The sequence below is a fragment of the Pseudophryne corroboree genome, chromosome 6 (assembly GCF_028390025.1).
Source record: "Pseudophryne corroboree isolate aPseCor3 chromosome 6, aPseCor3.hap2, whole genome shotgun sequence".
Taxonomy (NCBI): domain Eukaryota; kingdom Metazoa; phylum Chordata; class Amphibia; order Anura; family Myobatrachidae; genus Pseudophryne; species Pseudophryne corroboree.
Genome location: NC_086449.1, coordinates 325,541,887 through 325,563,845, shown reverse-complemented (window position 1 = coordinate 325,563,845; position 21,959 = coordinate 325,541,887). Strand labels below are relative to the sequence as shown.

The 21,959-nt window shown below is 46.3% G+C and overlaps 1 protein-coding gene across 1 annotated transcript in view; it reads right to left on the bottom strand.

The window, feature by feature from the left end:
- Nucleotides 1-21,959, bottom strand: part of OAZ2 (ornithine decarboxylase antizyme 2) — an 85,245-nt gene that overhangs the window by 2,582 nt on the left and 60,704 nt on the right. The window contains exons 3-4 of the mRNA XM_063926330.1: nucleotides 5,515-5,690; nucleotides 5,016-5,101 (exon numbers count right to left, since the gene is read on the bottom strand). Coding sequence (XP_063782400.1) covers nucleotides 5,016-5,101; nucleotides 5,515-5,582 — 154 coding nt within the window. The 5' untranslated portion in view covers nucleotides 5,583-5,690. The remainder of the gene's footprint in view (nucleotides 1-5,015; nucleotides 5,102-5,514; nucleotides 5,691-21,959) is intronic.

The window sequence follows — 21,959 nt, the reverse complement described above, 5'->3', positions numbered from 1 at the left end:
CGACTGCAACGATCTCCGACGATCCGAGGGTACCTGTCAAAAAATTATACTCACCTTCCAGCGTCCAGAGGTCCAGGTCCAGAGGTAAATCCACGTACTTTGTAAAAAAACAAACCGAACACGATCCACCGGACTAATGAAAGGGGTCCAATGTTTTCACATTAGACTCCTTTCCCCGAATGCCGGGACATCACGTGACTCCTGTCACTGATGTCCCTTCAGCCAATCAGGAAGCGCTACTGCCGTGGCGCTCACCTGATTGGCTGGACGCCGTCTGTACTCTGACAGCGCCTCGCAAAGCCGCTCCATTACTTTCAATGGTGGGAACTTTGCGGCTAGCGGTGGGGTCACCCGCCGGTCAGCCGCTGACCGGCGGGTGACCTCACCGCTAGCCGCTAAGTTCCCACCATTGAATATAATGGAGGGAGCTGTGCGATGCGCTGTCACAGCGATCAGCCAATCAGGTGAGCGCAACGAAGTTGCGCTTCCTGATTGGCTTAGAGACCTGTCAGTGACAGCTGTCACTGACAGGTCTCAATCGTGGAAAGGTGTCCCATGTGTCAGCATGGGACCCCTTTCAGTCCGTTCTGGAGCGGGTATTTGCGTTTTCTTTTTTTGCCAAGTACGTGGATTTATCTCTGGACCCTGAGGTGAGTATATTGAACTTTGCTTTTCAGGTATCCGTGGATTCTACATGGAGAAGAGGACCGATGTCGGCGTGTGAACATAGGTAAGTATGTGTGTGTCGGTAGTGTGAAATAAAGTTTTACTGTCGACGGTGTGTGTCCTGTTTTTATTTGGGTATTTTTTCCCAGTAGTACTACAGGTACCAGCGGGCCCGCTTTTCTCCCGCATGCTGGTACTTGTGGTTCTCCAAGTACCAGCTTGCGGGGGAGGCTTGCTGGGACTTTTAGTACTAATGGAAAAAACAATATCTTTTTTTTTATCACAAAGGCTATCAGCCCCCCCATCCGCAGCCCATTGGATGGGGGGGGACAGCCTTGGGCTTCACCCCTGGCCCTTGGGTGGCTGGGGGGGGGGGACCCCTTGATTGAAGGGGTCCCCACTCCCCCAGGGTACCCCGGCCAGGGGTGACTAGTTGGATATTTGATGCCACGGCCGCAGGGCACGGCATAAAAGTGACCCCCGGCTGTGGCATTATCTGTCCAGCTAGTGGAGCCCGATGCTGGTGTTAAAAATACGGGGGACCCCTACTCTTTTTGTCCCCCGTATTTTTGGCACCAGCACCAGGCGCAGAGCCCGGTGCTGGTTTTAAAAATACGGGGGATCCCCTGTCAATTTTTTCCCCGCATTTTTAGAACCAGGACCAGCTCAATGAGCCCGAGGCTGGTTATGCTTTGGAGGGGGGACCCCACGCCATTTTTTTTTCTGATTTTACCGTTCCAGCAATAAAAAAAAATAAAAAAAATAATAATAATATTTTAAAAAATATATAAATAATATTTGTGCCTCCCCCCCAAAAAAAAAAAGTACCTAATCCCTTCTAATATAGATAGATCTGCTATTCCCCAAAAAAAAAAACACCAAAAAAAACATGTTTAAAATTTTTTTATTTGTTTTCACCCTCCAAAGTGTGGCGGATTGAAAATGACGAATTTGCGGTCTAAAAGCACTGCTGTCGAATTTCCAAACTTGAATTGAATATGCTTTGGTCGAATTGCAGCACTTGTATCATTGCAGAAAAGTCGAATTTGCAAAAAGTCGAATTTCAAAAAGTCGAATTTTGAAAGTCCGTTTTTTGGTCGGAAAGCACTGCATTGCATAGGCGAATTTTTTTTTTTGGTCGAAAATGACCCGAAATTCGCCAATTTCGGGAATTCGACCACAATTGCATATACCCCTATCTCTTTCTAAGCAAAAGTTGCAGTTTAACATTTTGAATTAATTTGTGATTTAATGATTTGGATTTAAATCGTGCAACCCTGATGAAGAGGGCTATAGGCCAAATGTAATAGCCTGGTGATGCCTTTAGCAACAACAACAAAAAAATGATGCTTTCAAACTTGCTCATTATGCACTTGCCACAACTTGCAGGTTATTACATTTGGCTCTATGCTCATCCTACAATTTGTTAGCACAAAACATTAGGTTCTTTTATTAATAATTCCAGTTATGTACGGTCACTGTAGAGCAATGCACTGGGATGCTATGCTGGAAACCATGGTAATGTCAAACAACTTAATGTGTCCCAAGTCACCATGTATTAAAAGTCAACCTTTAATGGTACAATGAAACTAAACATTAAGTTACCTTATGATGACTTTATTGTGCATAAATGTGCACTGCCATTTTATACTGGTGATATTTACATGTATGAAAAAATTTAACTGGTAACACCTAATGACATTAAGGCTCAGATACACAGCATCATATGAAAGCGTTCCTCGGTCATCAGTGATGATGCAGATTTCTGAGCACAATGGCAGGTTTTGACCCCTAAATGACCAGATAAACCAAGCTTATGCGTCGTGTGTTTAATTACACGTGAGATTTACTTTCAGAGGTAAGCCACCAATCCTGTGGTTATTTATAAAGCCTGTGTCAATTATTTGCTATGCCCGTATCCAGGTTATGCCATGCAAAGGGATTGGCAGATTACCGAGGTTTACATAGATCTAGTCAATTTTAGGCAGCAAATTAAGTATAACAGTCACTGAAAAACAACATTTGCATATAACTTTCAAAATACATTTGGAAGGTCTGCTTATAACTAGATTATTTTAAATATGCAACAATATGCAAGACTTTTGATTTCCCAAGAGAAACAGAATGTGTGCTTTCTGATCTACAGTGCAAAGTTGTTCTCAGTCTGTGCTCTGATCCTACCATAAGTAAATGTATTAAGCAGTAAGAACAGAGTTGTGCTAACCAAGCTCCTTACTCATAAACTGGCCCCAGGTTTTCTGCTGCTACTGTGCATCGGTCTATTAATCCGACCACTACTGCACCAGTGGCCCCAGGACAAGCCCAGAATGTAATGTCTAATTATCCATTATCAGATATCCTGGTAAATGTAGACTAAAGTTTACCACTGTAAGTCTGGGCACATAGGGGGTCATTCTGACTTGATAGCTTGCTACAGTTTTTCGCAGCGCAGCAATCAGGTCAGACCTGCGCATGCGCTGCAGTGCGCCGGCGCATGGTTGACAGCCGACAGCTGTCGTTGCCTAGCGATCACCTCTGCCTGATTGACAGGCAGAGGCGGTCACTGGGCGGGAGGGGGTGGCACGGCAGCGTTTGGCTGCCGTTTTGTGGGTGCGGTCCGGCCAACGCAGGCGTGGCCGGACCGTGCGAGGGGTGGGCCGCAGCGACTGCATGAAGACACACGCAGCCACTGCGACCGTGGCAGTGACGAGTAGCTCCTGGCCAGCACACAAAAGCTGCGCTGGCCGGGAGCTACTCCTGACGTGCAAAAGCATTGCCGCTGTGAAATGCTTTTGCACTTCTGCGACAGGGCAGGGACTGATATGCAGGACGGGCTAGCCCTGTGCTGGGCGTCCCCCCAGCATGTCTGTGTTCCTGATCGTAGCTGTGCTAAATTTAGCACAGCTACGATCAAGTCGGAATCACCCCCATAGTCATCTTGTGACCACAATAACATACTCCATTAATCCCTGAAGTAATCCAGTCTCTTCCATTTTAGCCAAAAATATGGGCAGGAGGATAGCAGAGTATGTGGCCAATAATACACAGCACAAAACCACAAGAGGGACAGCATAACATACAATATTAACTCATCACTTAGCAGGTCCCAAATCTAAAATTGAAGACTTTCATAAAACAGTTGTTTATTTTGTTTTTTTACCAGAGGGAATGACCTACAGATGATAGGAGAATGGGTGCACTGAAGACATTTTACATGCCAAGAGAATCTGGCATCTGTTATTCCCACTAATCTGTAACCAAAGGGAGCTCACCAGCCAGCATTCCGTTTTCCTTCTACAAGTGAAAGTCCAGCGGTGACCACATTTGTTAAAGTGGTAATTGGGGTTAACAGTTTGTAAAGCACAAAGATTCTGTGCCAATTTTACTGTGGGGGAAGAAAATGATTAGACATTTGAAAATGAATGCTGGAACTGTGCAGAGCAAGTATTATTCCAATCATGAATGATTAACCGACAATATGTTTAGATGTGTCTGAAGATTTTGCACAATGAAAAAGGACAATGAAGACTTCCAACTTTACCTCTTTGTATGTTCAATAAAATGGATTTTATATTACGCTTCAGCTACAAAAAGAGAACTCCCTTCACTTATCAAAGTACATATGACCTGTTAGAGATATTCAATTCAAGTTTGCCGCTCCTTTATTACTTTCCCAAACTGGACAGCAGCTCCCTTACGGGGCCACCAATTAAACATACAGGCTAATGCAGAGTTGAATGCAAGTTGGCCACATGTAGAGTTGTAAGACCGCACTGTCCCCACTCATTCACTTGCTGAAACAGCTGTCATCGCTATCAGAGCACATTAGCAAAAGCTCTATCCCTAGTGGAAGCTCAATCTGAAATCATTAGATCTCTGCATATACACAAGTCGGCACAGGCCGCAATTCTGCCAACAATATACCCTTACTCAACTTAGCTCAGTTGAGTAAGGGTATATTGAATACACGCGTCATCACAGAGATTCCAGCAGGCCTGGTTGTTGGGGAAGAGGAGGCGGCTACACCCACTCATTCAGTATGCAACTATGGTGTGCATAATTGAGTGTACGATCACATACAGAGACCCTGGCTGGGTAATCCATATACTCTCCCTTCCTCTCGGCACCTACGTGTACACAGCTAATCTCTGCATGTTTATTTTATGCACGCGGCTCAATTCCAGGTTTAGCCACTTGTGGTAGAAAGTGAATCACATATTGGTAGGTAAATATTTGTGTGTTTGATCATTTAGACTATAAGGTCCACAGATTATTCTATAAAGAGCACTGTTACTGTACAGCACTTTCCACTGTTCTAATAAAAGAAAGTGTAAGTCTACACCACATACCTCTGTCTTCCCGACTCTTTCTGAAGCAGATAAAGACATATCTCACTTTCATCTTTTCTTCTGCAAACTCAAGTAGAGACAGCAACCTGCGGACAACAGATATTCTTCAGATATGGATCAACTATATTTCTTAATACAAGATAAATTAAAGGGCCAAGATGGAGAAATTGACTACTGCCCATTTATAACTCCTGTATTACATGTAAATGTAATTAGTGGTTCAGTTTTAAAACTGCATAATGTGCTTGGTACCTCATCCACTTCGTAACTGGTATGTAACATGCTCCATAACAAATAAAAAAATAATGTCTTTATTTTGTCAGTAACGAAGTAGCATTTACAAACATGAGAAATAAACAATAACAACAAGAGAAAGCAAGAACCAAAAATGATACAAATAAACGGTGTTGAATCTTATATGTAACAGCATCACTTTAATAGTACATTGTGTGTGCAATATCTAATTTTTATAGCGTTATGGCAATGACTAGCCACATACCCCTCTTTGCTCCCATCAGCTAAGATGCCCTCGGGAATTTCCACGAAGAGGCTCTGGTTTGACAGCATAGCCTTCCATGAGGACTGTTTCACCTCGGTAACCTTATACTGGAAGTAGACGAGGTGGGGCTTCCCATCATTCCTCGGGAGATCCTGAGAAACTGTAAGCTTCTCGTCCTACATTGGGGTGAAACAATATAGATGAAAAAAATAAGGAGCAGTAATAGTGCAGGAAAATGTGTTTTAAATAAAGACCCACACGCCCCTTCGACAACTGTTATGACAAATCCCAAATGGTTTAGTAAATGTACATTTCAATATCTAAGAGTACCAAGTTTAAAGAACATATCACAAACTTTCTGTGAAACCTTTTAAATGCATTTTATTTTCTTATTCTCCTGGAATGTCTTGGGGACTCACAAATTTCAGGGAGTTAACCATGGAAAGCAAGGAACCCTCCTTGGATCTCACCCAGTTCCCTAGGAACGTGGGTTTGATGACTAAGAGGTGTATTCAATAAGTGTCGGATCCATTCCGACATGCATTTGTCGGAATGGATCAGACAAGGGCTATTTAATGGACGGCCAAATCAGACTGTCGGATTTGGCCGTACCCGGGGTCCTGTCCTGCCACTGCTGTCAGCGGCTGCCGGGTGCGCTGAAAGCGGCGACGGGGGGGGGGGGGGGGGGGAGCAGACAGCGGAGGCCGGAGGCGACAGCTGCGGGGGGAGCTGGATGGCGGCGGGAGAGCTGCCAGCGTGTGCAGCAGCGGGGGTGATTGCTGCAGCGGCGCTGCAGGGAGAGAGGTGCCTGGCCGGGGGATGGCCAGGCAAGGTACCTCTCATCCCCGTAGCCCGCCGCACCACTCCCCATCTCATCACCTCAATCAGACTTGTTTTCAAAGTTGGATTGAGTTTGTTGGAAAGGGGTCCAAAACCTGTCGGATTTGGCCCCATTTCCGTCAGAAGCACACGGATCGGTGGCTATTTCGCCGATCCACGCGTTTTCCGACAAGTCGGGAGCGCCTGACTTGTCGGGGGGGAAATAAATGCACATTTTGAATAGGTCGGAACCCCTTCCGACCGAAATCTGTCGGAAGCTGATGTCTTTCCAACAAGAAGGCAGCTTCCCACAGCTATTGAATACACCGCAAAGTATTACTAATCCACAAAAGGCTGTGAAAGGACACTAACCAGAAAAAACAATGTGTCCCATAACACAGTTGGGACATGAGAGAATAGGGAATGAACCACTTAACTGGCATGGTCAGATCTCATGCGACTGCGCCATCCCACCCTGTCCCCCCGTTTTTGAAGAGATCCATTCTGCAGATGTGCATAATATAATGTTTCAATATTTTAAAAAATACTTTTTAAACTTTATTAAATAAAATAAATTTTAAAAAACAAATGTTATTAACAGGTTTTGAAGGGAAAAATCATCAGTTAAGTAATTAAGGAAGGAGAAAAAAAAAATAGTATACATTCAAAATCCAATCGACTTATATTAAAAAAGAGCCATGAGGGAAGAAACTCCTATGTGCCAGTGACTGTACCTCTGTGTGTGGCCGATTGACTGCCAAAATGTGTGTCCCCTCAGGGGTATTATACTTGGCCCGCCTAAACAAACATTCTGCCCTATATGGCTGCAACATTTCATACAGCTTTGGCGTGGATCTCCAAAAGCAAAGTCAGTCTATGTAATAACCAAATACTGGTATAAATATATTCCAGATTTCTATCAGACAGTCAGGTAAAACAATACAAGATCATTAATGAAACAAACAATAAAAATTTCATAAAAGTTGGTAAATTTATTCATATTTTGTTATTTTACAGGGGGTGATTCAATTAAGTTACAAGAAAGTTGCTCCCAGAAGCTATTCAATTACTTCCCGTGAAAATGTCCAGGGTTACCAGTGTTGAACTGCAGCTCCCCGACATAAGTGCCGTGCATGATGCAGCTCTCAAGTCGTGACTAGCTCCGAAACCCTACTTAACGCAGATTTCTGCTCGCTCCTCAGTGCTTTCAGAAATGAATGATAAGCGCAGCCTCTGGGTTGGAATTGCTACTTCCTGTTACCGACAGCCACATACTGCATATTGCCGGCCATAAAGAAGGCAATGTATGGCTACTCTACCTGAAGAGGGCAGACCCTGCCCACAACACCAACCGGGTGAACTGTGCTTTTGGACAGCGTTTCCTGGTGTCCTATGCAGCAGTGGACACAATGAGAAAAGTGTATTAACTCCACCTGCTGCTCAATCTGACAGCAGCATAAAGACTCTTACAATGCAACAGGAGCCACCAGCAGGTGTTTCCATTCACCTGGATGACTGAACTGGGATCAGATCATCTCCTCCTTTCCTTCTGTCAACAGACATAGGTTTGCTCTTTATGTTCTCTCCCTCTACCTCCGTCTCCCCATTTCTGCCCCCCCACCTTTTCCATCATTACTTTGCATGTTTGTATATATACAGTATGCACAGTTCTCTTCTCTTTTGTATGTCTCTCAATGCTCTTTCATTCATGCCTGCCCCCCACCCGTCTTCAATTTATGCATTTGTTTCTTTTTTATTCCCACTGTGTGTATATTTGTCATCTATCCTTCTCTCGGCCCATCTGTATCACAGGGACTCTCCCAGCACTACCATAATGCTCTCCTGATATCAGGCACTGCGATAGTGCCAGATCATTTTAACAACAACCCCCCCCTCCCCCCCTCCAGAAATCCTGCGTTTGCCCCTAAATACAATCTTGAGATTAAACATTTCTACTTCAAGAGAACGGTTGAGTGGACAATCTACATACTAAAGTATAACATATACACCTCATGGTTGGATGGAATGACTGAATTGTAACCTGTGTGACCGAATTAAGAATAAAGAAAAATAAAATAAATAAAAAGGATCACAGCCACTGCACCTTTGTGCACAGTTATGGAATCATTACAAAGGTTTGTTTATGTATGAACAAATATTTATTTGATCATTTGAAATCAATACTCTGTTACAAATAACCTGCAGTAACGGGTAGGAAAGCAGAAGTAATTATAGAACACAAGTATCAGTAATCAAATATCATTACTATTTTTAATAATTGAGAGACACAAGGCTAAATTTAACCCAGAAATACTAGAATCCTAATGTGCACGGCATGTAAACCTGAGAAGGGATAAACAGGAAATATCAGCAGTGAGTAATGTAACTATCAAGGGCTTACAAGCAAAACTAAAACTACTCATTAATAAAAACCAGCGTTAGATTACCGACCAAACAAGTAGAGAATATTATAAACCTATATGTAAAAACATTTATAGTTAAAAAGGTGGAAAAAATTAAAGATTGAACAGAAGCATAGAATATAGCCTTAATTCGCTCCTTTATCCCTCTCAATTCTACAAAAATACTTGTTCATTCCCTCATCATCATCTTTCTCCTTGATTACTGCAACATTCTTCTCTGACCGTCGCCTTAACCCCCTCTCTCTTCTCCAATTTCTTCTTAATGCTGCTGTTAGACTGACCTGCCACTCCGACTCTGCCTTCCCTCTATGCCAATCCCTTCCACTGGTTCCCTATCCCCTATGGCAGGGCTGGCCAAACCAGTCCTCGAGATCTACCAACACTTCACATTTTCCAGACCACCTAGCTGGTGCACAGGTGCAGTCATTACTAATTAGGATGTGCTGCATTCATTCCTAACTGACAATTCTACAGATCTCCAAGAGGCCTGGAAAACATGTACTGTTGGTAGATCTCGAGGACCGGTTTGGCCAGCCCTGCCCTATGGGATCCATTTAACCCACAACCTACAAAGCTCTTTCACTTGCCTCTCTGAGGTTGGAGATATAAGGGAGAGAAACCTCCTCCCTTTCTTATCAGCCAACAACCACCACCTCTCCCCTACTACCCTCACTCAGGCCTTCAAGATTTCTCTTGTACTGTACCTACCTTATGGCACACTCTCACATTCTGTTAAGGGCCCCATACACTAGGACCGATATATAAGATGAAATTGCGCATTTTGGAGGCGTTTCCGATCCGCGTTCCCGTGAGCATCGGATCCTCCAGATTGACTGTGCTGCACATTCAATCTGGTCCGACCCCGCAGGCATGGCTGGGATCGGCCAGGATCGCCGAAGATACATATTTACCCTGTCTGTATCTTTCTATATAAACTGTGCTGCAGAAATTTGTAGTGCCTTATAAATAAATGTGAATAGTAACAACAATTTTGGTGGCCTGCTATCCATCATGTTGTGCTACATGCTTATATACTTTTTTGTATTTAAATCCCTTTTGTGAACTTCTTAAACTTTTAAAATAGGATTTTAATACCTACTGGTAAATCCTTTTCTCCTAGTCCGTAGAGGATGCTGGGGACTCCGTAAGGACCATGGGGTATAGACGGGATCCACAGGAGACATGGGCACACTAAGACTTTGAATGGGTGTGAGCTGGCTCCTCCCTCTATGCCCCTCCTCCAGACCTCAGTTATAGGAACTGTGCCAAGGGAGACGGACATTTCGCGGAAAAGGATTTTTGTTAAACTAAGGGTGAGACACATACCAGCTCACACCACAACACACCGTACAACTGGATTACCAGGAATACAAGATAACAGTATGAACGAAAGACAGCAACAAGCTGAACATAACCGACACACAACCTTCATGTAACCGAAAACAACAACTAACAATACAACTGCAAGTAACAGTCCGCACTGGGATGGGCGCCCAGCATTCTCTACGGACTAGGAGAAAAGGATTTACCGGTAGGTATTAAAATCCTATTTTCTCTTACGTTTTAGAGGATGCTGGGGACTCCAAAAGGACCATGGGGTCTATACCAAAGCTCCAGACTGGGCGGGAGAGTGCGGACGACTCTGCAGCACCGATTGAGCAAACATGAGGTCCTCATCAGCCAGGGTATCAAACTTGTAGAACTTAGCAAAAGTGTTTGAACCCGACCACGTAGCTGCTCGGCAAAGTTGAAGTGCCGAGACCCCTCGGGCAGCCGCCCAAGATGAGCCCACCTTCCTGGTAGAATGGGCCTTCACTGACTTCGGCAACGGCAATCCAGCCGTAGAATGAGCGTGCTGAATCGTATTACAAATCCAGCGTGCAATAGTCTGCTTGGAAGCAGGATTTCCAATCTTGTTGGAAGCATACAGGACAAACAGTGCCTCCGTTTTCCTAACAAGAGCTGTTCTGGTGACAAATTTTCAAAGCTCTTACGACATCGAGAGATTTTGGCACCGTCACGGCATCCGTAGCCACTGGCACCACAATAGATTGATTTATGTGAAACGAAGAAACCACCTTCGGCAGAAATTGTTGACGAGTCCTCAATTCCACTCTATCCACATGGAAAATCAAATATGGGCTCTTGTGAGACAAAGCCGCCAATTCAGACACCCGTCTGGTGGACGCCAAGGCCAAAAGCATGACCACTTTCCAAGTGAGAAATTTCAACTCAACCTTTCGCAAAGGTTCAAACCAGTGAGACATAAGAAATTGTAACCCACGTCAAGATCCCACAGTGCCACGGGTGGCACAAAGGGAGGATGGATATGCAGCACTCCCTTCACGAAAGTCTGAACTTCAGGAAGGGCGGCCAATTCTTTTTGAAAGAAAATAGATAAAGCCGAAATCTGCACTTTGATGGAACCCAATTTCAGGCCTGCATCCACGCCTGACTGCAAAAAATGGAGGAAACGACCCAGCTGAAACTCCTCCGTAGGAGCTTTCTTGGCTTCACACCACGACACATTTTCTCCAAATACGGTGATAATGCTTCGCCGTGACCTCCTTTCTAGCCTTAAGGAGAGTGGGGATGACTTCCCCGGGAATACCCTTTCGAGCTAGGATTTGGCGTTCAACCTCCACGCCGTCAAACGCTGCCGCAGTAAGTCTTGAAATACGCATGGCCCCTTCAGTAACAGGTCCTCTCTGAGAGGAATCGGCCAAGGATCTTCTACAAGCAATTCCTGAAGATCCGGATACCAGGCCCTCCGTGGCCAATCTGGAACGACGAGTACTGCCGGAACCCTTGTTCGTCTTATGATCCTCAACACTTTTGGAATGAGAGGAAGTGGAGGGAACACATATACCGACTGAAACACCCACGGAGTTACCAGGGCGTCCACTGCACTGGCTTGGGGGTCCCTTGACCTGGAACAATACCTCGGAAGCTTCTTGTTGAGGCGAGACGCCATCATGTCTATTTCAGGAATTCCCCAACGCCTTGTCACTTCTGCAAATACCTCTTGATGAAGAGCCCACTCTCCTGGATGGAGATAGCGTCTGCTGAGGAAGTCTGCTTCCCAGTTGTCCACGCCTGGAAAGGAAGACTGCTGACAGAGCGATCACGTGCTTTTCCGCCCAGCGGAGAACTCGTGGCCTCCGCCATCGCCGCTCTTTGTTCCGCCCTGGCGGTTTACATACGCCACCGCTGTTACGTTGTCCGACTGAATCAGGACAGGTAGACTTCGAAGAAGGCGTTCAGCTTGCAGAAGGCCGTTGTAAATGGCTCTTAACTACAGAACGTTTATGTGGAGACAAGTTTCCTGGCTTGATCATTTTCCCTGGAAACTTCTTCCTTGTGTGACTGCTCCCCAGCCTCGGAGACTTGCATCCGTGGTCAGCAGGACCCAATCCTGGATCCCGAACTTGCATCCCTCTAGAAGGTGAGGACTTTGCAGCCACCACAGGAGAGAAATTCTGGTCCTGGAAGATAGATACTTATTTTCCGGTGCATGAGCAGGTGAGACCCGGACCATATGTCCAGCAGGTCCCACTGAAATACCCAGGCATAAAACCTGCCAAACGGAATGGCTTCGTAAGCCGCAACCAACTTCCCTAGCACTCGAGTGCATTGACGAATCGACACTCTTGCCGGTTTCAGAATCTCCTTGACCATGCATTGGATTTCCAGAGCTTTTTCCGCTGGAAGAAACACTCTGCAGTTCCGTGTCCAGGATCATGCCCAAGAAAGGCAGCCGAGTTGTCGGAATCAACTGAGACTTTGGCAAATTTAGAATCCAACCATGATGTTGCAGAACAGTCAGGGAGAGTTCCATATTTCTTAGCAACTGCTCCTTCGATCTCGCCTTTATCAGGAGATCGTCCAAGTACGGGATAATTGTGACACCCTGCTTGCGTAGGAGTACCATCATTTCCGCTATCACTTTGGGCTTTCACGGCCCCGAGGGTCTTCACCAAATGGCAACGTCTGAAATTGGTAATGATAATCCTGCACCGCAAATCTCAGGAAAGCTGGATGTGGAGGATATATCGGGACGTGTAAGTAGGCATCTTTTATGTCGACTGACGCAATAAAATCACCCCCTTCTAGACTGGAGATCACTGCTCGAAGAGATTCCATCTTGAACTTGAAAGTTTTCAAATACAGATTGAGGGATTTTAGGTTCAGGATCGGTCTGACCGAGCCGTCCGGCTTTGGTACGACAAAGAGGCTCGAATAAAACCCTTCTCCCCGTTGGGACGGGGGTACCGGGACAATGACACTCTGTTGACACAGCTTTTGTATCGCAGCACTCACTACTTCCCTTTCGGGGATAGAAACTGGCAAGGCTGATTCGAAAAACCAGTGGGGGTGGGGGGGTGCACCTCCTGAAACACCAGTTTGTACCCTTGGGACACTATGTCTAACACCCAAGGATCTAGGCCCGAGTGAAACCAGACCTGACTGAAGAGTCAGAGACGCGCCCCCACCGGCATGGACTCCCGTAGGGAAGACCCAGCGTCATGCGATGGACTTGGCAGAGGCCGGGGAGGACTTTTGGTCCTGGGAGCCTGACACAGGCGATCTTTTTCCCCTTCCTCTACCTTTTGAAGCGAGGAAGGACGAGCCTCTTCCTTTTTTGTATTTATTAGGCCGAAAGGACTGCATCTGATAATGGGGTGCCTTTTTCTGTTGTGCTGGAACATAAGGAAGAAAAGATGACTTACCCCGCAGTAGCGGTAGACACCAGGTCAGCGAGGCAGTCACCAAACAAGAGACTACCTTTATATGAAAGAGCTACCATAGCTTTCTTGGAGTCGGCATCAGCATTCCATTGATGAATCCACAGCGCTCTCCTGGCCGAGACTGCCATGGCATTGGCCCTTGATCCCAAGAGGCCAATATCCCTCACCACATCCTTTAGGTAAGCTGCAGCGTCCCTGATATAACCGAGAGTCAAAAGAATGTTATCCCTATCCAGGGTATCCATGTCCGATGCCAAATTATCAGCCCACTTAGCATTAGCACTACTCACCCATGCCGACGCCACGGCAGGTCTGAGGAGTGCACCCGTAGTGACATAAATGGCCTTTAATGTCGTTTCCTGCTTCCGATCCGCAGGATCCTTGAGGGCAGCAGTGTCGGGAGACGGAAGCTTCACCTTCTTGGACAGCCGTGACAGAGCTTTGTCCACATTGGGAGATGACTCCCACTTTTCCCTGTCGTCAGAGGGGAAAGGATATGCCATAAAAATTCTCTTGGGAATCTGCCACCTTTTATCAGGCGATTCCCAAGCCTTTTCACAAAGAGCGTTCAGTTCATGAGAGGGGGGAAACGTCACCTCAGGCTTCTTCCCTTATACAAACAAACCCTTGTATCAGGAACAGCAGGCACTTCAGAAATATGTAAAACATCTTTAATAGCCACAATCATGTACTGAATGCTCTTAACCAATTTTGGATGTAAACTGGCCTCACTATAGTCGACACTGGAGTCAGAGTCTGTGTCGGTATCCGTATCAGCTATTTGGGTAAATGAACGCTTTTGTGACCCTGAGGGGACCTGTACCTGGGACAAGGCATCCTCCATGGATTTTCTCCATGTTTGTGTCTGAGAATCAGATTTATCCAGCCTTTTAGACAATAACGCCACATTTGCATTTAATGTAGTCAACATATTCACTCAATCAGCAGTCGGCGGTGCCGACAGAGTCACTCCCAAATCCTTCTCTGCGCCCCCAGTAACTTCCTCCGGGGAGGAGCACTCAGCCTCAGACATGTCGACACACCGTACCGACACGCGCACACTCACACTGGCTATAGGGGACAGACCCACAGGGAAGCCTGTTAGAGAAACAGAGGGAGTTACCAGCTCACACCCCAGCGCCCATATAATACTGAGAAAGAATATATGATGTCCGCCTGTTATAATAGCACCAAATTACTGTGCCCCCCCCATTTTGCTCCCTTTACTTGATCAGGAGAGTGGAGGTCCGGGCCAGCGTCTCTGCAAGTCTGTGAAGAGAGAAAATGGCGCTGGTAAGCTGTGAGGGCTAAGCCACGCCCCCTCCCGGCACGCTGTAGTCCCACTCTATTTTGAATATTTATACTGGCGTGGGCTCATATTTTGTGCCTAGGCACTTATAATATAACTTTTTTAGCCAGTCTGACCTTCAGTAACATGCTGCCCAGGGCGCCCCCCCTGCGCCCTGCACTCTGTAAGTGCCGTTGGAAGTATGTGTAGGAGCATGGCGCGCAGCGCGACCGCTGCGCTGTACCTCGTTACTGAAGTCTTCTGCCGTCACTGAAGTCTTCTGTTCTTCTATATACTCACCCGGCTTCTTTCTTCTGGCTGCTGTGAGGGGGTTGACGGCGCGGCTTCGGGAACAAGCAGCTAGGCGGACCAAGTGATCGAACCCTCTGGAGCTAATGGTGTCCAGTATCCTAAGAAGCAGAGCCTTTAACTCAGAAGAAGTAGGTCTGACTTCTCTCCCCTCACTCCCACGAAGCAGGGAGCCTGTAGCCAGCAGGTCTCCCTGAAAATAAAAAACCTAACAAAGTCTTTTCAGAGAAACTCAGGAGAGCTCCCCTAGTGTGTGTCCAGTCTCTCTGGGCACAGAATCTAACGGAGGTCTGGAGGAGGGGCATAGAGGGAGGAGCCAGTTCACACCCATTCAAAGTCTTATAGTGTGCCCATGTCTCCTGCGGATCCCGTCTATACCCCATGGTCCTTTTGGAGTCCCCAGCATCCTCTAGGAGTAAGAGAAAAAGGCACTAATAATGGGAACAGACATTGTGAACTACAGCGTAAAATTAAAAAAATTCCAGTTTATTTCTGAAACAGCCTGAAGTCAGGAAGTGTGCATGGACAAGAAGGCAACTGTAATGTCAGAAACATGTTTATCTCTGGGGCTTGTTGTGTAACATTCCAACTGAAGAAGCTATATTAAAAACAAGGTCTATATCTATTTCCAGACCTGCAGGGAGGCAAGTTAAAGCAGGCTTACGCAACCTTTATCTCTGCGGCCTATAGGGACACTACAAGCTACAGCCAAAGGAAAGGTTTTTGCTGGTGTCCTACAAGTGACTCACAATAGGAGATGCATATTACTGTTCCAATAACAGATTTACTAATCACGGGGAAATTGAGGGCAGAGAAATCAGTATAGTGCATGGTATTACATCGCAGCACATTTTCCCAAACTGATTACTATACATTTCAGGTTAGCAGAAAAGGAAAGAAAAAGTTCCTTTTTTTTTTGTTTGTTGGGGGCATGCTTGAAAATATGGCTCAAAATTACTTTAGCTATTAGTAATGGTTCACAGTACACAGTAAAGTTCTTTCCTTTTCTACTCTCAGGGGTGCACCTCCACTACATACAATTCTATCTCTCGGCAGAGGTTATATCATTTAAATTGTAGATTGTATTTACTGATTACTATACTAAATTTTGGATATCCTATACTTACCATGCATGGGTTTCTCCGCACTGTCCCCCTTCTTCCCCCTGTATTTTCCATTTCTTTTTCAAAGACATAGTCATAATATTTTAAATTTTGGGTTACAGGTTACACAAAAGCTCAAAGGTGAGTCTCAAACTGGAGTAGAACAATGAAGCAATACATTTTTAAGAACTTTCCTCTTCCAGTCTCATAGCATAATTTTCAGCTAATGGACAATATGTAACAGAAGTCTTGTTAAGGTGTAATATAAAAAGCAAAGCGTTTGGTCACATTTCAGTAAAGGATGCTCTTAGTTTCATTTTGGCATTTATTTCAACCTTATATTGCTATTGTGCTAGATATAATAAGAATTTACTTACCGATAATTCTATTTCTCGGAGTCCGTAGTGGATGCTGGGGTTCCTGAAAGGACCATGGGGAATAGCGGCTCCGCAGGAGACAGGGCACAAAAAGTAAAGCTTTAGGATCAGGTGGTGTGCACTGGCTCCTCCCCCTATGACCCTCCTCCAAGCCCCAGTTAGGATACTGTGCCCGGACGAGCGTACACAATAAGGAAGGATTTATGAATCCCGGGTAAGACTCATACCAGCCACACCAATCACACTGTACAACCTGTGATCTGAACCCAGTTAACAGTATGATAACAGCGGAGCCTCTGAAAGATGGCTCACAACAATAATAACCCGATTTTTGTAACTATGTACAAGTATTGCAGATAATCCGCACTTGGGATGGGCGCCCAGCATCCACTACGGACTCCGAGAAATAGAATTATCGGTAAGTAAATTCTTATTTTCTCTATCGTCCTAGTGGATGCTGGGGTTCCTGAAAGGACCATGAGGATTATACCAAAGCTCCCAAACGGGCGGGAGAGTGCGGATGACTCTGCAGCACCGAATGAGAGAACTCCAGGTCCTCCTTAGCCAGGTTATCAAATTTGTAGGATTTTACAAACGTGTTTGTCCCTGACTAAATAGCCGCTCGGCAAAGTTGTAAAGCCGAGACCCCTCGGGCAGCCGCCCAAGATGAGCCCACCTTCCTTGTGGAATGGGCATTTACATATTTTGGCTGTGGCAGGCCTGCCACAGAATGTGCAAGCTGAATTGTATTACACATCCCACTAGCAAAAGTCTGCTTAGAAGCAAGAGCACCCAGTTTGTTGGGTGCATACAGGATAACAGCAAGTCAGTTTTCCTGACTCCAGCCGTCCTGGAACCTATATTTTCAGGGCCCTGACCACATCTAGCAACTTGGAGTCCTCCAAGTCCCTAGTAGGCGCAAGACACCACAATAAGCTGGTTCAGGTGAAACACTGACACCACCTTAGGGGGAGAACTGGGGACGAGTCCGCAGCTCTGCCCTGTCCGAATGGACAAACAGATATGGGCTTTTTTGAGAAAAAAACCACCAATTTGACACTCGCCTGGTCCAGGCCAGGTCCAAGAGCATGTTCACTTTTCATGTGAGATGCTTCAAATCCACAGATTTGACTGGTTTTAAACCAATGTGTTTTGAGGAATCCCAGAACTACGTTGAGAATCCCACAGTGCCACTGGAGGCACAAAAGGGGGTTGTATATGCAATACTCCCTTGACAAACTTCTGGACTACAGGAACTGAAGCCAATTCTTTCTGGAAGAAAAATCGACAGGGCCGAAATTTGAACCTTAATGGACCCCAATTTGAGGCCCATAGACACTCCTGTTTGCAGGAAATGCAGGAATCGACCGAGTTGAAATTTCTTCGTGGGGCCTTCCTGGCCTCACACCACGCAACATATTTTCGCCACATGTGGTGATAATGTTGTGCGGTCACCTCCTTTCTGGCTTTGACCAGGGTAGGAATGACCTCTTCCTGAATGCCTTTTCCCTTAGGATCCGGCGTTCCACCGCCATGCCGTCAAACGCAGCTGCGGTAAGTCTTGGAACAGACCTGGTACTTGCTGAAACAAGTCCCTTCTTAGCGGCAGAGGCCATAAGTCCTCTGTGAGCATCTCTTGAAGTTCCGGGTACCAAGTCCTTCTTGGCCAATCCGGAGCCATGAGTATAGTTCTTACTCCTCTACGTCTTATAATTCTCAGTACCTTAGGTATGAAAAGCAGAGGATGGAACACATACACCGACTGGTACACCCACGGTGTTACCAGAACGTCCACAGCTATTGCCTGAGGGTCTCTTAACCTGGCGCAATACCTGTCCCGTTTTTTGTTCAGACGGGACGCCATCATGTCCACCTTTGGTAATTCCCAACGGTTTACAATCATGTGGAAAACTTCCCCATGAAGTTCCCACTCTGCCGGGTGGAGGTCGTGCCTACTGAGGAAGTCTGCTTCCCAGTTTCCATTCCCGGAATGAAACACTGCTGACAGTGCTATCACATGATTTTCCGCCCAGCGAAAAGTCCTTGCAGTTTTTGCCACTGCCCTCCTGCTTCTTGTGCCGCCCTGTCTATTTACGTGGGCGACTGCCGTGATGTTTTATCCCACTGGATCAATACCGGCTGACCTTGAAGCAGAGGTCTTGCTAAGCTTAGAGCATTATAAATTTACCCTTAGCTATATTTATGTGGAGAAAAGTCTCCAGACTTGATCACACTCCCTGGAAATTTTTTCCTTGTGTGACTGCTCCCCAGCCTCTCGGGCTGGCCTCCGTGGTCACCAACATCCAAAACTGAATGCCGAATCTGCGGCCCTCTAGAAGATGAGCACTCTGTAACCACCACAGGAGAGACACCCTTGTCCTTGGATATAGGGTTATCCGCTGATGCATCTGAAAATGCGATCCGGACCATTTGTCCAGCAGATCCCACTGAAAAGTTCTTGCATGAAATCTGCCGACTGGAATTGCTTCGAAGGAAGTCACCATTTTTTTACCATGGCCCTTGTGCAATGATGCACTGATTTTAGGAGGTTCCTGACTAGCTCAGATAACTCCCTGGCTTTCTCTTCCGGGAGAAACACCTTTTTCTGGACTGTGTCCAGAATCATCCCTAAGCACAGGAGACTTGTTGTCGGGATCAGCTGCGATTTTGGAATATTTAGAATCCACCCCTGCTGTTGTAACAGTATCCGAGATAGTGCTACTCCGACCTCCAACTGTTCCCTGGACTTTGCCCTTATCAGGAGATCGTCCAAGTAAGGGATAATTAAGACGCCTTTTCTTCGAAGAAGAACCATCATTTCGGCCATTACCTTGGTAAAGACCCGGGGTGCCGTGGACAATCCAAACGGCAGCGTCTGAAACTGATAGTGACAGTTCTGTACCACGAACCTGAGGTACCCTTAGTGATAAGGGCAAATTTTGGACATGGAGGTAAGCATCCCTGATGTCTCGGGACACCATATAGTCCCCTTCTTCCCGGTTCGTTATCACTGCTCTGAGTGACTCCATCTTGATTTGAACTTTTGTAAGTGTTCAAATTTTTTTAGATTTAGAATAGGTCTCACCTAGCCTTCTGGCTTCAGTACCACAATATAGTGTGGAATAATACCCCTTTTCTTGTTGTAGGAGGGGTAATTTAATTATCACCTGCTGGGAATACAGCTCGTGAATTGTTTCCCATACTGCCTCCTTGTCGGAGGGAGACCTTGGTAAAGCAGACTTCAGGAGCCTGCGCAGGGGAAACGTCTCGACATTCCAATCTGTACCCCTGGGATACTACTTGTAGGATCCAGGGGTCCTGTACGGTCTCAGCGTCATGCTGAGAGCTTGTCAGAAGCGGTGGAACGCTTCTGTTCCTGGGAATGGGCTGCCTGCTGCAGTCTTCTTCCCTTTCCTCTATCCCTGGGCAGATATGACTCTTATAGGGACGAAAGGACTGAAGCTGAAAAGACGGTGTCTTTTTCTGCAGAGATGTGACTTAGGGTAAAAACGGTGGATTTTCCAGCAGTTGCCGTGGCCACCAGGTCCGATGGACCGACCCCAAATAACTCCTCTTCCTTTATACGGCAATACACCTTTGTGCCGTTTGGAATCTGCATCACCTGACCACTGTCGTGTCCATAAACATCTTCTGGCAGATATGGACATCGCACTTACTCTTGATGCCAGAGTGCAAATATCCCTCTGTGCATCTCGCATATATAGAAATGCATCCTTTAAATGCTCTATAGTCAATAAAACACTGTCCCTGTCAAGGGTATCAATATTTTTAGTCAGGGAATCCGACCAAGCCACCCCAGCTCTGCACATCCAGGCTGAGGCGATCGCTGGTCGCAGTATAACACCAGTATGTGTGTATATACTTTTTATGATATTTTCCAGCCTCCTGTCAGCTGGCTCCTTGAGGACGGCCCTATCTATAGACGGTACCGCCACTTGTTCTGATAAGCGTGTGAGCGCCTTATCCACCCTAAGGGGTGTTTCCCAACGCGCCCTAACTTCTGGCGGGAAAGGGTATACCGCCCATATTTTCTATCGGGGGGAACCCACGCATCATCACACACTTCATTTAATTTATCCGATTCAGGAAAAACTACGGTAGTTTTTTCACATCCCACATAATACCCTCTTTTGTGGTACTTGTAGTATCAGAAATATGTAACACCTCCTTCATTGCCCTTAACGTGTGGCCCTAATAAGGAATACGTTTGTTTATTCACCGTCGACACTGGATTCAGTGTCCCTGTCTGTGTCTGTGTCGACCGACTAAAGTAAACGGGCGTTTTAAAACCCCTGACGGTGTTTTTGAGACGTCTGGACCGGTACTAATTGTTTGTCGGCCGTCTCATGTCGTCAACCGACCTTGCCGCGTGTTGACATTATCACGTAATTCCCCAAATAAGCCATCCATTCCGGTGTCGACTCCCTAGAGAGTGACATCACCATTACAGGCAATTGCTCCGCCTCCTCACCAACATCGTCCTCATACATGTCGACACACACGTACCGACACACAGCACACACACAGGGAATGCTCTGATAGAGGACAGGACCTACTAGCCCTTTGGAGAGACAGAGGGAGAGTTTGCCAGCACACACCAAAAACGCTATAATTATATAGGGACAACCTTATATAAGTGTTTTCCCTTATAGCATCTTTTTTATATATTTCTAACGCCAAATTAGTGCCCCCCCTCTCTGTTTTAACCCTGTTTCTGTAGTGCAGTGCAGGGGAGAGCCTGGGAGCCTTCCCTCCAGCCTTTCTGTGAGGGAAAATGGCGCTGTGTGCTGAGGAGATAGGCCCCGCCCCTTTTTCGGCGGCCTCGTCTCCCGCTCTTAACGGATTCTGGCAGGGGTTAAATATCTCCATATAGCCCCCGGAGGCTATATGTGAGGTATTTTTAGCCAAAAATAGGTTTTCATTGCCTCCCAGGGCGCCCCCCCTTCCAGCGCCCTGCACCCTCAGTGACTGCCGTGTGAAGTGTGCTGAGAGGAAATGGCGCACAGCTGCAGTGCTGTGCGCTACCTTAAGAAGACTGAGGAGTCTTCATGCCGCCGATTCTGGACCTTCTTCTTGTTTCAGCATCTGCAAGGGGGCCGGCGGCGAGGCTCCGGTGACCATCCAGGCTGTACCTGTGATCGTCCCTCTGGAGCTAATGTCCAGTAGCCAAAGAAGCCAATCCATCCTGCACGCAGGTGAGTTCACTTCTTCTCCCCTAAGTCCCTCGTTGCAGTGATCCTGTTGCCAGCAGGACTCACTGTAAAATAAAAAACCTAAGCTAAACTTTTCTAAGCAGCTCTTTAGGAGAGCCACCTAGATTGCACCCTTCTCGGCCGGGCACAAAAATCTAACTGGGG